Consider the following 17676-nt stretch of genomic DNA (forward strand, 5'->3'; position numbering starts at 1 on the left):
CTCACAACATAGGCAAAATGGGACTTTGCAAATAGTAAAGATGCAAACCTTAGCATGTTGCAGGCAGTGGGTGGAAATATGACAACTGATGAGGCAATGTGCAGGGCAAGAGAGAGCAGGGAGGAACAAAGAGGGAGTAGGTAGAAAGGTCTATAAACAGTCAGTCAATACACTCATCACTGCAAGCCTATTCTACCTTCTCATTGCCACTGCCTCTCCTTCAGCCTTCTCTTGAGCATTTGCATCTCCATGGACAAAAGATCCATTGCTCCCTTAATGTCAATGCCCCTTAAAAAAAAACCAAACCATCAAAAACCCAGCACTTCTGACCATGACAAACTACTTTATAGAAGAAACTCCCAGTCTCATTTGGCAGCATAGACTCAATCACTAAAAAAAAGCTGTATGGTACGTGCCAGGGTAACAAATAAATCACACATGGAATAAGGAGGAAAGTACCTCAGAAAATAAGCAGGAGGTAGAAGCAGGGGTAGTACTCCTATGAGTGAAATTCAGGTATCCTCTTGGCTGCTTGGCATGAGAGCCTACACACAATCTTACCATGTCTGACACCATGATAACACAGGTTGCACAATGTTTTCTAGCCAGAAAGGGAAAAAATGCGATCCATGGATAACTTGTTCTTTATTTCACACCAATTGCTGTGCTCACACACCCTCATATGATATTCATTCTGTACATAGTGACTTTCACTACCCAGATTAACAAAGTAATCCAGACTGTTTTGCTCATCCTCCCAGGCCAAGAGTTAAACAAAGAGTAAGCATGAACACAGCTACTGATATATGTTGGAGCGAGTGTCATCAAAAGATTCCTACTGGAACAGAATTCAATTCCGTACCACTTCAGGAGGGCTGTGCATACTTGTCCAGACAAATACCAATCAGGCACCCCTCCAGAAGGCTCTCCTGTTTCATGGAGGTATGATAGCTTGCTCAGAGATCCCTTAACTTGGATTGCATTGCTCAATACTGAATACACACAACAGCAGCTCCAAAGGTGAATTCTACCTTTAGTTTTTTGAGAAGACTGAAGTATTTAATTCAGTGTGCTTTTGGGATGTTTTGAGCTGTGGCTAAGACAAATTTCAGTTTTGCTCCTCCTAAGAGTAAGATATACCAACGCTCCCCAGCATTGTGTCTTTCACAGCATATAACTATTCACAAAAATGGCTGTCTGGATGAGGAGGAATTTTGAACACTTTCATAAATATTGAAAAAATGTACATCGGATGGCTGCATCTAACAGTGTCTCACATCAAAATACTTCAGCAACTCAGGAAAGATTTCAGACTTCATGAAAGAGGCCTCAGGCTGGAAAATTACCAAGATTCCAAAACACTCAGGCAATTGCTGGAATAAAATACTGAAGTGAAACCTCCTCATGGAGCAAGATGAAGTGGATAATTCTCTTATGTACAATATCTGTGAGAAAAAAAAATTAAAACATAAATTCACCTCAAAGCAGGAAAAATATTTTAAAATTACATCTTTTAAGGATGTCACCATAAAAACAATGCTTCCACCACTTCTGACAGAGGGGTAACTAGACAATTTAAATCCTTGAGGGTCTGTGAAGCATTAATAGATTACGAAAGATGATACCAAAAAGTAAATACATAGTGTATATGTTTATTAATGCTACACCAATTATTTAAATCTTCCTTGGGAAATTCTTAGTATCTGCACTAAACCATAACAAACAGATGTTCTCAGGAAAAGCACAGTTATAAAAATAGGATAGAAACCCCTGCATAGACTTCTGCTAGAAAGGAAGTATTGTTTTCTATGGCTAGAAACACTAGGTGTATAAAAAGCAATTTAGTATTAGAATCGGTGTAAGAAAACATCCAAAGGAAAAAAAACCCAGCCAAAAAAACATGCCAGTAAATTCCAATTTCTCTGCTAGAAGCTAGAGGCTTTAAGACTTTCAAAAAATAGTATCTCAAAATAATAATAAACATTACTAACAACTTTAAAACAAAGACAACAAGACAACACACATGATTAGTGAGTCTGAGTATTCAGCTTGAGACTTTTAAAATAGCCTGACTTATTTTTTCTTTCCCAAATGCCTAGGACCTGAATCTAACTGCCTAAAAATATAAATACTGGAAGTCCTCAGGGACAGTAAAAATACTGACTTTCAGACAGACAAAAATGAAGAGTGATATTCTGCTGAAACTAAGTATGGCAAATGACCCTACTGACTGGAGTTCACAAGTATAGCTGTTGAACTTACTGCACAATGCTTTTGTAGGATTGACTTGCTGTCCAGCAAGCAGCTGCTGCAGCTTCTTGATGTCTATGCATGCTTCAGCCATACTTTCCAGATCTCTGCCTTGAGCAGAACTTTGACATCCATCCTCTGATGCTAAAAGAGTAAGAACACAACATTTAGTCCAAACATAAAAAGTAGTTTCAACACCCATAAGGACATACCTGAAAACTGCTGAAGTGCTGGAACTCAACTGGTTCATTTTCCAGAACAGTGCAAGGAAAAGAAATCCCAGTTTTCCTATCAAACTGTCAAGAATAATGGAAGAGATTCCCCTCCACCACCCCAAACATGAAACAGACACTCCACTGGCCACTCCATTTTTTCTTTTAAGATTTCATTTGAAGACTTCAAAGTACTTGATGCTATTTTCTAAAGAATAAAGGTTAAAAAGTACTGTTATAAGCAACACAGAAGTAATGAGATCAGACAGACACAAGAGGTTAACAGGGAAACTTACCCCAGGGAGGATTTCCCAGATCTTTAAAATGTGTTGTTACAGATACTAAGTCAGTTTCTATTTTCAAGTTCATTTCACCACTCAAGTTTGCTTCAATCACCTGCAATCAATCTCAATTTTAGGCAATCCACTTTCACACTGCAGAATTACAGAAGAATACAGTTTGGTTTTGTTCAAATACAAGCTTCCAGGAGTTCTTCAGTACAAGTCAACCATACTTTCCGAAAATGGTTGAACATTTGAATGTTCAGCTATAAAATGCATTTCCCATCATTCCCATGTGAATTACTCTAGACCAAACTTTCAGAAGTTATGAAAAGAAAGAAATTTAATTGTTCTCCAGTACTTTTAGAACAAGTATTAGTTTGGGAAGTTCATGTGCTGAGGAAAAGACTTCAGAAATAAGAGACTAAAGCTGAAGAAATGCAAAGATTCCTGAATTTCCATTCAGTTATTCAACAAATAGAAAGGCACCTACACAGTCTATATGACACACACAGAAAAGGGGATGCAACAGGAGCTGACAGTGCTGCTTTCAAGAATTTAAAATAGACAACAACTGGATCAGATCAGTAACTCCAAGAAGGACTTTGAACTGAAAAAAAATCCTGGAAAAGTGCTAAAAGCTTTCGAATTCCATCCTGTAAACTGGAAGAAGGAATTTGAAGGAGACTACATATGGTCTTACACAAATCCCAAGCAGATCAGAGGATTCCTAAAGCACAACTAAGCACTTTGTTTCTGTGATTAGATGAATTTTCAGTAATTAAAAAAAAAAAAAAAAAGACTTGTACTGCAATCAGAATCTTGTATAGAATGGCTCCAAACAATGGACAAGTACTATCAGAAATTGCTTCTAAGCCCATTTTGCAGCACTGATCTTGACCAGTTTTATTACCAGGATGCATCGTGCAAAAATAATTAATTATGACACTTGATGCTTTTGTTTTCTAACAACATGAAAGCAAGGCACTTAGTGTAAGTTCAATCCCATCATACAACTATCCTGTGTGGGAAAAGAGCCTCAGCTCTAAACAAAAGCACTGCGCTCAATTTTGCATAAACATATCCACCAAGGACATGGGGGAAGGAAAGAAAATAAAAACAAAGCCCCCAAAAAATCTCACAAAAGAAAAGAGTTTGATGTGTATTTTCAGGATGGCTGCCATTTGCAAAACTGCCAGTAACCCAGGGTAATCTCTCAAGTCTTCCAAGTCTTGAAAAACTGAGACTGTTCAAATTTCAGGATTCTCAGTTAACAGAAAATTTCCTATTTATCAAAACTGGTATGAACAGCATCAAACCCAAACTATTTCAAAGCTCCACATTTACTTACTAACTTTCATGTCAGTCAGTTATGGTGACTGTGAGCACAAACAACTAAGTAAAAAACCAAAGCCCTTTTTTGTCCAACTGCAGAGGGCTTCTTTCAGTTAAAAGGCCCACCAGCACTCTAGAAATCCAGGGTAGAGTGCAAATCCAACATGTCAGTCTAAAGCACAGGGGCTGTTAGCAGCATTTCCTTTAAATCCTATGTCAAGTTCACCTGAAGTTCATTCACAGACACCTAACACAACACTCACTTAATAGGCATTTCCTTAATGAAATAGTCCGGAAAGTCTCCAATTAGCTTCCTGAAGGACTGTCATTTCTTACCAGCTATAAAGAGTAGTTTGTAGCAACACAATGCCATGTTCTTTCACGTATTTAGTACAAAGAGCATCATTTTCTGAGAAACCCAGGAAAAGCTCTTCAGTATAAATCCTAAAATAAATCCCATCATTTTATTCAGGCTTTACACAGGCTTCAGGTGCCTTGATTTCAATGTCTAAATCATCTCAAAATAAGATAATGTGGCAGCACCAGTTTAGGCAACCTGTTATGTCCCTCATGAAATAACATCTGTAGCATACGTGGTTTAAGTGCCTTAACTTACAATGAAATTGCTGAGATTCTTCATTCTTTCCACAACACTCTTCATTGTTTTCAGCACTGGTAGGTAAATACTGACCTAGGAATACATAAGAACTGCATTTGCACAAGTATTTCAGATGTGATTGGGACACATTTATTTCTACTTTCAATTCTATCATAGTTTGGACAGTGTTATCTATGGCTTTCAGGGTGCACAATATCTATATGAAATCAGCAAATGTCTCAGGAACAGAGCAACTCTTTCCCATTATACCAACAGGCCATCATTCTAGCAATTGTTCCAGACTTAACATTCCAAGTCTATGTTCAAAATAGAGGCATGTTTTCCCAGATCAGACTCTCACATGAACATTTGTGCTACTAAATAGTCAATTACTATAGCCAAAAAGAAAATAACAACATTCCTATGATACTGCAGTAATTGCTGGAACTGCAGCAGTGTAAATCTGAAATAAAAGAACAAAATACTGAAAGTTTCTTCGTGCTCATCTTCAGAATCTAAATACTCTTAGCTATAGAGGTAACAGACATCCATAACCTCAAACAGGAGCACATTTGTACAAGGACCTTTCTTTACAACTCAGCTAAAAGTCAAAATCAGGAGGAAACACATATATCTTTAACTCTGCTAGATAGGCCATAAATTTCAGAAATAACAGATTATTTGGGTCATTTGGCACCTGAACAGCTGAAACAGTCTAAACTTGTGTGGTTTAGAGATGCTCCAGACTAAAGCCATGCAAGTCCTTTTCTCCTCCCTTCCTCTGCCATGAACATCACAGAAACAATTGGCAACCACCTGCTCTGTTTCCATAGGTTCTGGGCTCCCTTGTCAGGATAGAAGCCATGTTCCATACTCCTCCAAAACTGTAGCCTCCAGTCTGTCCTCTTTCCTTTCAACTCCTTTCCAAACCCCACCATAGTATACTCTATAGCAATATCATTCCACTTGCAAACTCCCCTTTCAGAAGGGAATATAAAAGCAGAGGCTTACATCAAAGTCTGGCACGCTGGGCTCTCTGAAGTCATTCCACATTCTTCTGGGAATAACTCCCACAGGAATGTCATGTGTCACAACCCTACTGCTGCTTGATAAGGATGGCTTGAAGGAAAAAGAGGATGCTTTTGCAGTTAAACACAAGATTGGAATTCTAAATTTAAATTTTTCAGACCCACTCCGGGAAATGCTATAACTACATGCCCAACCTTCAGTTCCAGTTTTCCCTCAGTTCTTATCAATATGCTTTTAAGTCGGCTTCCCTTTCAAATGATGAAGAGTTTGTGATGTATCAGTCATTAGTGTATCTATAAGCTATCCTTAGAGCTGAAGAGGTGAATCAGCAGAGTTAACAACAACAAAAGAATCAGAAGTTAGCATACAATATCAGGAAAACCAAAGGCAAAACACAGAGCCAAACACTGAAACCCCCTTCACCTAATGGCTTCAATAAAAAGGCAATAATCAGCAGAAATTACAGAGGATGAAGGAATGGAGAAAAGTAGACATTAGAAAAACTTGTTCCAATAACATAGCTTTCTTCTTCTACCTCCTCCTTGCCTTTTGGAAAATACAAAGCTGGTTCTGTATGCTACCAACCACGATGGCAAGAAAGGCTAGTGAAACGGAAAATGGCACAATGTTTCTTTAGTTTTCTAGAATTATACCATATATTACCCTTTGATCTTAGGAAATGCACTAAATTTTAGAGACCTTTTTCTTAATAATGAACGTGAAAGCATGGTTGCACTTACTAGCTCCACAGCAACTCTGAGACAGGGACAGTGTTTATTAGTCAACTTGATCTTCACTGCCTTAGCACTCTGGGCAGTTTTTAATGCTCTCCATAGGTTCTCAGGCACAAACTCTAAATAGATTTCATTGTGCTCCGCAGCTACTCCTTCCATCTGAAATTCATCGAAGAAATTCCCCTACAATTTTTGAAAGTCAGGAAATTAAGCAAACAAGAGAGGCAAGTTTTATTTATCGGACCTTAAGCTTAGAACTGCATTTGTACACCAGAAACTCCGCTCTGCCGCACATCACCTGTGGAATCACAACCCTGAAAACTCATTGCTTCAGGCTAAGCCATTTAACCTACTCCCCTAACACCTAATCAGTCCATTAGACAGCGAGTTATGCTTTCCTGTTTCCAGTTTTGGGGCAGGGCCATGTGGGCCAGGATACACTGAAGCTTTACACTGAAGTGACAAGGAAAAGGGAGTATCCAACCTGAAACACCCGTGCAATCAGACAGACCTTGAGAGACCTGGCACATCGAAGGGGAGGGCTACGAGAAATGCCTCGTACATCAAACCCAATTGCATGCTCTGGTTTTCAAAATGTGATTTCTGAACTTTCCTGGGCTCACCTGGCTCAGCTCACACCACATACTGGCGCCTCCATTTGCTACTTTATCGGAGAGGATGAAATACAGCTTGCAGACAGTAAGGCGCAGGATGCAGGTCTTGGCTAACTTGGCGATTGTGTTAATTATACCTGCCGGAGGGAGGGAGGAGGATATTACAGCGGTGATCACTCCGTGCACCCCAGTCTCTGCGGGACAGAAAAACCTTCAGCTTTTACAAGTGCAGCTCGTGCTGCTTCGCAAACTCCTAAACACCTCGAAGCGAAGGAAAGCGCCTCATGCCACGTCCTCCCAGGAAAGCACTGTGGTCCTCAACTCCCTTCCTCTATTCTTTGTCCGAGAAAGCTGGCCCCAGCTGCTCAGAGAGGCACTGCCACCCTTGAGCCTGCCCCGACATACTCACGGCTGAAGTGGTTGAGGCAGGCAAGATCCACGATCTTAGCCCGAAATCGCATGGCGACACCAGCCCCCGCAGCCCCTTGCCCGCCGCCACAGAAGGCGGCCCGGGAGGGAGGGAGGGGCCTCACGCCCAACAGCTCCGGGCCGTCCCCGGATGTGCGGCGGGTTGGGCATGGTCTAGCACAGACCGACCGGGCTAACTTCCGCTGTGGCGGCGGTCGTCGCGATCCGGGCTGAAAAGCTTAGCTGGAGAATGCTTTGGCACCCCCGGAACACACGTGAAAATTCGTCTGCATGGGTCGCAGTCCCGATGTCTCGAGAAAATTATTTTTCAAATCCAAGGGAGCCCTTGCAGCAGACGCCATCAGCCCCTGGCAGGGGCCAAGCTCCGACACTGCCCCACAGGACGCGGTGGTGAGGAAGGAAAGCAACGGTCGTGTTACAAGGTGGAGCGAACAGCTTCGTGACGGGCCTTTCCACTGCCGCATTGTTACCAGGCCACTCAGAAAGGGCTGGGCAACCGAAAGTGTTTTGAGAAAGATACTCTCTGTCAGGCCGGGCACCTCATGTACCCAGGCTCCCAGCTTAACGCACGGTGCACATGGGTTTATGCAAAGGTTGGAAGAGGTCAAGAAAATAGAAAGGGAAGGAAAACTTTGCTTTGCCTAGTAAATGTGCAGCATGCCTGTTTCCTATAGACGGTGTCCTTTACCTTAATGGTTTTGGTTCCTTGCAGTCCTTCAAAACTACAGCATTTGCAGAGACAAATCCTGACAGGCCAAAAAAAAAAAACAACACTAGTTTTCTAATGTTCTTACTTGGTCTGTCAGGATTGTCTGGTGTTCTTTTGTCACATTGCAAGTTCCACAGATCAGCTAAATTGCCTCTCTAACATTTAATTTTGAAATATTCTTGGGATACTGCTCACATGCCTTGATGCTCTCTTGCAATTGTCATTATGAAGAAAATGAAAAGAAATAACCTTGGGTCTGCATAGTGACAGATACAGCAATAGTTTCTGGAGAGGTTGTTCTCTCCTTGTATTTCTCTTAGGCCTCATAAATTTTGTAGAAAGAAGCTGAAGATTTTCCCAGAGAAACCAGTGCAGCAGGGTGTCACAAATTCTCACCTTGAATCCTGCCAACTATGCCAATTTGTCATAAATATTTGGTTTAGGGTCACTCAGAGAATCATCATGAAAGGTATTAGCAAAAGTTAATATACATTTATAAAAGTGTGACATAAAGTTCAATGACAAGATTCACTCCATCATGGATGAAACATACAAAAAAAATCTAGTTAGAATAATTTTAGAATTATTTACAGAGAAAAAAAGAGTAAGGAAGACTGTCCTGTTGAATCACAAATTCAGACTATACCCTCTTACTTTCTAAACTCCTCATAGAGCTTAGGTGCAGCTTGGGCCAGTCTGAGCTTCAGACTTGGACAATGGTTTATAACTAACAGAATTATCCCCAACTTTTTCATTAAATACTGGTCCATTAGCCTTTTGTTTAGTGAAATGTGGCTGCAGAAGATTAAGCCCTGATGGTGAAATCCCACACATTAAACTTTGCAGTTTAACACACTTTCCATCTTTCATAGACATAATTGCAGACTGCTTTTAGTGAAATGATTGCTACATGAAGGTTAAGCAGGAATTTGCGGAAGGAAGGTTGATCTAATCCCTTTCAAGTTGTGGCATCCTGATTGATACGTGTGGATTGCATAAGGTTTAAGAGATCCACATAATTTGCTTTTCTGCCTTTGATTATGGTTTCCTGGTTTGACCCTGGCCAAATGCCAGGCACCCACAAAAGTCACTCACTGACCCTCCCCTGCCACAGCTGGGCAGAGGAGAGAAAAAATAAAGTGCTCGTGAGTTAAGGACTGGGAGAAGACACTCCAAGGGCAAAACAGGCTCGACTTGGAGATACCAAGTAGATTTATTACTAATAAAATCAGAGGAGGATAATGAGACGTACAATAAGCTCTTAAAAACATCTTCCCTCAAACCCTCTTTTCTTCCCACTGACAGTGCAGGGAGACAGGGCATGGGGAGTTTTGGTCAGTTCGTCACCTGAGATCTGCTGCTCAGAGAGAGAGGGTTCCTTTCCCTGTGAGACTGTGGAGTTCCTTCCATGGGAGACAGTTCTTCATGAACTTCTCCAGCATGGGTCCACTCTCATGAGCAGCAGTCCTCCCAAAACTGCTGCGGCAAGGGTCACACTTCAATAGGGTGCAGTCCTCTAAGGATAGGCTGCTCCAGCCTGAAAGCAGGGGCCCCGTCTCCCCACTGGCTCTTCCACTGGATCACAGCATTCTCCAGGAATCCACCTATCCTGGCATGGGCACCTCCCCCACAGGCTGCAAATGTATCTCTGCAACCCTTGTGGATCTGCATGGCCTGCAGAGGAATCTCAGCTTCAGTTCCTGGAGCACCTCCTCCTCCTCCTTTTCCTTCTTCACTGACTTTGGTGTCTCCATGTTGTTTCCTTAACATGTTCTCACCTCCTCTTCTTCTCTAGCTGGAATTCAAACTAGGCCACCACTTTGTTTTGATTTTCTTCTTAAACATGTTATCACAGAGGCATTACCGTCATTTCTGATTGGCCCAGCCTTGGCCAGTGGCATATCTGTCTTCAGAACCATCAGAGACTGGCTCTGCTGGACAGGGCGGAAGCTTCTAGCAGCTTTTCACAGAAGCTGTGGCCTCCCCGCTACCTAAACCCAGGCCATGCAAAACCAACCCAGCTGGACAGAAGTTTGTTCTCTAGCTTGTTTTCTAGATATGGTCTGTTGTTAACAATGCTTTATAACATCTGAAGATTAGGCCACAATGAGAAGACAGACTTTATGTATACAAAAAATTTCCATTTCTTGCCCTAAGTAATAAAGAACGGGGAATTAATAACCAAGATGAGCATCAGAAATAAATTGCTCTTGCTCTCATCACAGTTGACTGACAGGCTCTACTTCATGGGTTCAGGCCAGGCAGGAGCCATTTATTACTACTGTAATAAATGTAGGCTGTAGGAGAGGAGAGAGGTTCAGTTCTCTATCCATACTGGCTTAATATGGAAGTGGTAGGGTATATCACATTGACACCAGATACAGACAGCTTTGTGAAGGAGCCTTGAAATGGCAAAGCAGCACTGACAGAGTAGGAAACCGTCACAGCAGTTGTACCCCTCTTCTCCTAATAACTCAGAACCTCTGTGCTGTCTGTGGATCTTCTCAGCCTGTGTCCTGGCTCAGGGCAAATTTGGGAGAAAACCTCCAAAAGGGGGCCCCCCGAGAAGGCAAACCCACATGACCCCTCCCCCCAACCGGTTTGGGAAAGATTTCCTCAGAGAGAAGTGGAAAAAACCTGTTTATTTAGCAGGCCAAGCACTCCCCAGTACACAAAATGAACAATACCAGATGACAAAACTCATTCGCTATTCTGAAGAGATGACAAATTCAGAAAGTTTCTTTGGTGGGTGGTCACTCTGTTATCAGTTCCTCCAGTGCTGGGAAAGGCTGTGGCCCAGAGTAGACCCCGGCAGGCTACGAAGTGCAAGGTGTTTCCCTGGGTCCTGGTCTGGAGCAGGTTTAAATGATTCCAAGAAAACGGAAAGAAAAAAGTCCAGGGAAAGCTTGGACTGCCTCAGCTAGCTAAACTAACTAACTAAAAAGCAAAAGGAGCACAGTGTTCTGCCCCGTGTGTGCCCAGACAAACAACAGTGTGCTCTCTGTTCCAGCAGACCGTGGAGGAATAAGTCCAGTCCCTGATAAAAAACTCCATGCTTCTTCTTCTGCCCACCTTTGCTCTCAGCCAGTCTTGAAGGCACAGAATATAATATCCAGCATAAATAGAACACCTGATTGGGGATACAAGCATCATAACGTCACCCTAGGACAGCCTGTTATCTTCTTGCTTGTGATACTGCTATATCCGTTGTCAACTTTTAGGTCTGGAGAGTCCTGCTGCCACACAATTACTTGTTGTGATCACAACCAATTTCTTCTACAGTGTTTGCTTGGTTATTTTTTCCAATTTTTCTATAAGTTATTTACATAATAAATGGATTATACATGCATTTGAAAGTTCTATGTTTTCAAGCCTGTCTAAATAACTTCAAAGTATAATTAGGGAAGAAGGCATTCACACTGCTTAGGTTGCTTGATGGAGAGACAAAGTGAAGTAAAAATCTGATGATGTCAACTCTGAGAACCAGAGGGACACTGAACATATCACCACAGAAAATGAAGGTACTAGAAAGGACTTTTCTCTGTAAAAGAGTTTTAACTGTACTATTAAGTCCTTTCCACATTAATTTGATCTATGAGTGAGTATTATTGTAACTGAATTTGGCTTGAAAAGTGTGTATGATTTAATCCCAGTCTGCTGAAGTTTAGCTCTGAATAGGTCTATGTCACTGGACTTAAGAGGTAGTAAAATAGCTCTAATGAAGCTGTGGCTGTTTTTAAGGGGGGCCCGGCTGAAGGGATTTAGAGAGACCAGCCACCTTCAGTTACACCGGCACTCCCCTGGCACGAAGCCAGAGGCATGTGCCGACCGTGGGTGGGGCGAGAGGAAACAGTCACCGATATTAAAGCAACCGCGCCGCAGGAGTGAAGAAAAGAGACGGCCCTCCTCTGCTGGGTGAAATAACTTGGTTTAATCCAGGGTAGGGGAAGTGCAGGGTGGCCACCCAAAGGTGGCGAGCGGAGGAGGAGCCCCGAGCCCCTCCAGGGACCGGGTTTTACAGGGAAGGGGTGGGTACACAAGAAACCAATCATAGAACGAAAATTTGGATACATTGAAGACTGATGGGTGGTGTGGATCAATGGGGATAGGTCAGGGGAGGAGCCCAGGCCTACCAGCCAATCACTCGACACCCTAGCTGGAAGATTCTGGAACTTGGGGTGGGGTGCCGGTGACTGGCAGAAAGCCTGGGGAGGGGATACAAGGACAAATAAGGGATAATGAGGGAAAATAAGGAGGGGAAAACCGTGACTGACATAACTGGGGGTTTGAGCCAGACCAACTTGCCAAGCTAGGAGAGGGGAGAACGGAACAAACCAAACACAAACCACAACACTCTAAGGAGTTTTTTTAGCTATTTTGGAAAACTTCAGTACTTTTACATAAATGAATTGAAACTACCATGATGCATATTTAGATGTTAAGGTTAATCAGTATTTTCCATTTGAAATTGTACACTTAATGAAAACACCTTTCTCACAATGTTTAAAGTTGTTCATGAAAAACCCTATGTTAAATGGTGCTTTGAGCAAGAAAAATATAGTACAACAAGCCTACACAAACCACAAAACAATGATCAGCTTCAAAATATAGTATTCAATTCATTTTTTAATGATATGGTTAATGGATCCATTGTGGTGATCACAAATTAAAAAGATATTAATTTAGATATGAAAAAAGTGAAAATTAAATTAAGAATAAAACAACATCCGCAGTGAGAATTTCAAGATTATTTTCTGTCATCATCTACACAAAACAAGAATTGAAGTTTTTTTGACTATAGGGACAATCATGAGAAACTATTTTGAGTGAAATGAAATAATTTTACCTAAAACAAGTTGTGTGTCTTTTATTAAAATAAAATTTCCTTTGGAATTCTTAGGGAGGAAGTGCTTGTCCCTCTTTGTACCTTCATGGCAAAGTAATTCACATTCATTTTCAGTCAATGAACCTTGTTTATATGCTGCCTACATGTTGCTTTGCTTTTTGGGTTTAATGTTAAAGTGAGCAAATCACATAAAACATCTAGGGAAATCCTGCCAGCTTGCAGAGAAAAACGTACCAAATGAAAAAATAATATGCCAGATCTACAGACAGGCTGATTACATGAGAAGAACCTGTCTCTATTTTTGCTCATATTTATTGTAAAAAAGGGGTATAAGGAGGGCCAAAAGGATTCATAATTTTTTTAACATATGTAGGGATCATATCTTCAGCTGAGACTTGCTTTTGGGCCAATATTCCAGCGGTTATGAAGCTGACTACTAATATTGAAGCATAGAAGCAGTGAGCAATTTGTCCCTAAAATACTGTGATTTAAAAAACATCCCCAAACAAAACCCAATCGGGTTACTGCCTGTGCATTCAATAATGAATCCATCATCATTCAGCAAATTAGAGAGGGGAAAGCCCAGTTAGAACTCAAACTGGCAACTTCTGTGAAGGACAGTAAAAATATTTTCTTAAATACATTAATGGCAAAAGGAAGGGCAAGGACAACCTCCATTCTCTATAAGATGTGGGAGGGAATTTAGTAACTGAAGATAAGGAAAAGGCAGAGGTTCTGAACACCTCTGCCTCAGTTTTTAAGAAAGAGACAGATTGTCCTCAGGAAACTGTCCTCCTGAGCTGCTAGATGGTGTCAGGGAGCAGAATAGCCCCCCTGTTATCCAGGAGGAAGCAGTCAGAACCTGGTGAGCCGCTTAGATGCTCACAAATCTATGGGACCAGATGGAATCTATCCCAGAGTGATGAGGGAGCTGGCAGATGAGCTTACAAAGCTGATCTCCATCATTTACCAGCAGTCCTGGCTCACTGGCCAATGTGATGCCCATCCACAAGAAGGGCTAGAAGGAGGATCTGGGAAACTACAGGCCAGTCAACCTGACCCCAGTACCTGGCAAGGTTATGGAGCAGATCATCTTGAGTGCCATCACATGGCATCTACAGGATGGCCAGGGAATCAGACCCAGCCATCATGGGTTTAGGAGTGCTTGACCAACCTGATCCCCTTTTATGACCAGCTGACCAGCCTGGTGGATGCAGGAAAGGCTGTAGGTGTTGTCTACCTGAATTTCAGCAAAGCCTTTGACACTCAAAGGTCTCCCACAGCATATTCCTGGAAAACCTGGCCACCATGGCTTGGACAGGTGCACCCTTCACCGGGTTAAGAACTGGCTGGATGGCCTGGCCCAGAGAAGATGGTGAATGGTGCTGCATCCAGCAGGCAGCCAGTCACCAGTGGGGTCAGTGCTGGGCCCAGTCCTGTCTAATATCTTCATTGATGATCTGGATGAGGGGATTGAGTCCACTATCAGTAAATTTGCAGATGAAACCAAGCTGGGAGCATGTGTTGATCTGTTGGAGGAAAGAAGGACTCCGCAAAGGGACCTGGACAGACTGGATAGATGGGCTGAGTCCAATAACATGAAATTTAATGAGTCCAAGTGCCGAGCCCTGCACTTTATCCACAACAATCCTCTGCAGCACTACAAGCTGGGAACAGAGTGGCTGGACAGTGCCCAGGTGGAAAGGGACCTGTGGGAACTGGTCAACAACTGACTGAACATGAGCCAGCAGTGTGCCCATATGACAAAAAAGGCCAATGGCATCCTGGCTAGTATCAGGAATAGTGTGGCCAGCAGGACCAGAGAAGTGATTCTTACTCTGTACTTGGCACTGGTGAGGCTACACCTTGAATGCTGTGTCCAGTTCTGGGCCCCTCAGTTTAGGAAGGACATTGAGATTCTTGAAGGCATCCAGAGGAGTGCAATAAGGCTGGTGAAGGGCTTGGAACACAAGCCCTATGAAGAATGGCTGAGGGAGCTGGCATTGTTTAGCCTGGAAAATAGGGGACTCAGGGGTAACCTCATGTATTTGTTTTGGTTTAAGGCAATTTTTGGAGAAAAGCTTATAAAGGGGTTTCTATTAGAAAGTAAATTTAAGGGGCTTCTCTTCTAACTCGTTTGGGAAAAGTGGAAAAAGTTGTTTATTTAACAGGTAAAGTATTTAGTAGTATAAAAAATGAATAATATTATACAATAAAACTTCTTGCTGCTTTAAAAGAGATCATAAACTCAGAAAGTCCTCTTTGTGGGCTGTAGCTCAGTTTACTTAGTCTCTTATTAGGTTTTCTAGCATTGGAAGTGCTGCGGCTTAGGCCTGGCCTGGTGGGCTAGAGGTGTGAGCTGCCGGCGCTCTTCTGGGTGTTTAGTCTAGAGCAGGTTTAAAGAAAAGAAAAACTACAGTTTAGGGTATTTTTTGCCTTAGTTGTCTAAAACTAACTAAAAGTAGAGATCTGTCTTGCTGTCTGTTTATCTGCAGACAACACAGTTTAGCAGTAGGAATGTGGAGGAATGAGTGCAGTGTTTGAAAATAATTTTTTTTTGTTTCTTCTCTCTTCTTCTTTTCTTTTGGAACTAGTTTTAAAGGTGTAAAACTTATTATCTAGTATAAATAGAATAGACGATTGGGGATATAAGTATTCTATAGCTAACTCAGGACATTCTACCCTTTATCTCTATATTGTTAGTTTATTACTAAAATTATTATATATTCTAACTCTACAAATACATATATAAAAATATATAGCTATATATAGACAATAGTAGTAATATTTAGTAAATAGTGACATTTATTCATAGTTTTCACTTAACAATTAGATCTCTTTGAGGTATACATTGTGTTGTTTTATCTTTCAGTATTATTTGCTATGTGCAACTTGGTCTCTGAGCAAAGATAACTTTATGAATGGGTTTGCTTGTACTTGAGGTAGAATTTATTTAAATTGTCTTTTTAAACAAATTTTTGATATGCACAACTGGGAATTTGTCTCTACTGTATGCAAAGGCTCAGATTCAGTAGGGTTTGTTTGGCTGGTGGAATTTTGGGTGTTAACTAATTAGGTGGTTTTTGTTAGATATTGCTCTTAATTTTTGAAAGATTTCTCACTTAATATTTTTAAGGTAGTTTTTAACAGTTTATTGTATTTTTTTATTTTGCTTGTAGCTGGTGTATGGTAGGAGTTATGTTTTCTAGTCTAGGTGTTGATAAGGTTTTTGAAATGAGTTTTGTTGTTTGATTTAATCTTCTTAAGGGTACAATGTTTCTATAGGATTTGGTTTTTTTAAGGTTTAGGATGGTGTTTTGAATAGTGTGAAGTACAGGGTAGGTTTCTAACTATTTTGCACTGGTTTTTTTAATTGTGAGCACATAGGGCTTACTTTGGCATGTCTGGGGTAGTGTAATTTAGTTAACTACCATGGCGGCATAGATGGTGGGAGTGCCATGACCTTCCTGAAGAAGTGTCTTGATCTCTAATATCTCGGGGCACAGGCACAATCCCAGCCGGTCAGCTCTCAAGGTAATGCAGAGAAAAGGGACTAGGGCACTGTGTGGCAATTCCACAGAGTGGAGGTCTTTATTAGAAGTACGAGCCTCTGTGAAGAGAGCCAGGGACAACAGCTCTCTCTCACAGGGCAAAAAGGGGGCTTTATACAGGGAAAGAGAGGGGCGGGGAGAAACTGGCAACAAATAGGATACAAGTAGCTTGGGGGGGGGAGAGACAGGGAGAAGACCAATGGGTTACAAGGAATGAACATATAACTTGCAAAGGATTCTGGCTGGGAGATTTTTCTCACCCTGACTAAAGGTGTCTTGCTCAAGGGTTGGCTCTCCAGGGGCTGGCAGCAGCCATTTTGCTGGCTGATTCTTCAGCCCCCACAATTAATCTATTAGGTTTCTCTATATATTTGGACTACTGCTTATTATGTTATAGGGGTTTTACTCGGTTTGTTTGATGGTGGTATATGTCTTATAGACATGGATAACTTGAGAAGTATTGTTTATAGTTAGATTTACTCTTCGGTTTCATGCCCATTTACAGGTAGCATTTTTATTTTGATAATTTGAGGTATTGTGAGCCCATCTAACTAGGAATAATGTTTTTTGTGTTGTCAATTTAAGTTTATTTAAGTTTATTTTTGATACTTCTAATTTTGTAGCTTGATTTATTTGTTGATTGTTTTGGTGGTTTTTATCAGTTTTATTTTTGGGCACATGGGTATTTATATGGTGAACTTCTACAGGTAGTTTCTTCTAGTAGTGATGTCTTTCTACTCATTAGCTTTTATTCTATGCTGTTAATTAGTACAGTACAGTACTCTTTATAGAGTACTGGCTGTTATTTATGATTTTAGAAATATAGTATGTGTAGATATACAGTTTTGGTTACTTTTTTAGTAATGTTTAGGGTTAGGTGAATGGTTTTGACTTTAGTGAGTTGGCTTGATTTCCTTTTTTCTTTAGGAGCTTTTGTGATATGTTATGTGGGGTTGTTTTCTATTTTAGTTTTATTTCTATAATGTGGTGAGAACTATCAGTAAAAAGAGCATAATGTGGGGATTTTGTTGGTAGTTGGTTGAATGGTAGAGTTTTTTAGTATGTATCGTTTCTTGGGGTTTTTGCCA

The 17676-nt window shown here is 41.2% G+C and overlaps 1 protein-coding gene across 5 annotated transcripts; it reads right to left on the reverse strand.

Annotated features, from left to right (window-relative positions):
- Positions 1-626: 626 nt before the first annotated feature.
- Positions 627-7592, reverse strand: HUS1 (HUS1 checkpoint clamp component). Of its 5 annotated transcripts, none has more exons than XM_036406978.2 (8): positions 7463-7591; positions 7063-7247; positions 6446-6598; positions 5688-5795; positions 4695-4769; positions 2759-2858; positions 2263-2394; positions 627-1445 (listed from the first exon to the last, which is right to left on the reverse strand). In XM_036406978.2, the coding sequence occupies exons 1-8, from the start codon at positions 7512-7514 to the stop codon at positions 1363-1365; spliced, it is 888 nt and encodes a 295-aa protein (XP_036262871.1). In that variant the 5' UTR covers positions 7515-7591; the 3' UTR covers positions 627-1362. The 5 variants fall into 5 exon arrangements, with proteins under 5 accessions (XP_036262871.1, XP_036262870.1, XP_036262872.1 ...); XM_036406977.2 differs by having other exon boundaries at positions 6446-6622; positions 7463-7590; XM_036406979.2 differs by having other exon boundaries at positions 6446-6622; positions 7063-7190; positions 7463-7588.
- Between the last annotated feature and the right edge of the window lie 10084 nt (positions 7593-17676).

The sequence above is a fragment of the Molothrus ater genome, chromosome 1, assembly GCF_012460135.2.
Source record: "Molothrus ater isolate BHLD 08-10-18 breed brown headed cowbird chromosome 1, BPBGC_Mater_1.1, whole genome shotgun sequence".
NCBI classification, from domain to species: Eukaryota; Metazoa; Chordata; class Aves; order Passeriformes; family Icteridae; genus Molothrus; species Molothrus ater.

Coding starts and splice junctions, on each gene's coding strand:
- HUS1 (XM_036406977.2), bottom strand. CDS start 7,514: ATGCGATTTCGGGCTAAGATCGTGGATCTTGCCTGCCTCAACCACTTC. Junction 7,248..7,462: donor CTGCCTCAACCACTTCAGCC/GTGAGTATGTCG, acceptor TCTGTCCCGCAG/AGACTGGGGTGCACGGAGTG. Junction 5,796..6,445: donor TCAGAGTTGCTGTGGAGCTA/GTAAGTGCAACC, acceptor TTTTCCTTCAAG/CCATCCTTATCAAGCAGCAG.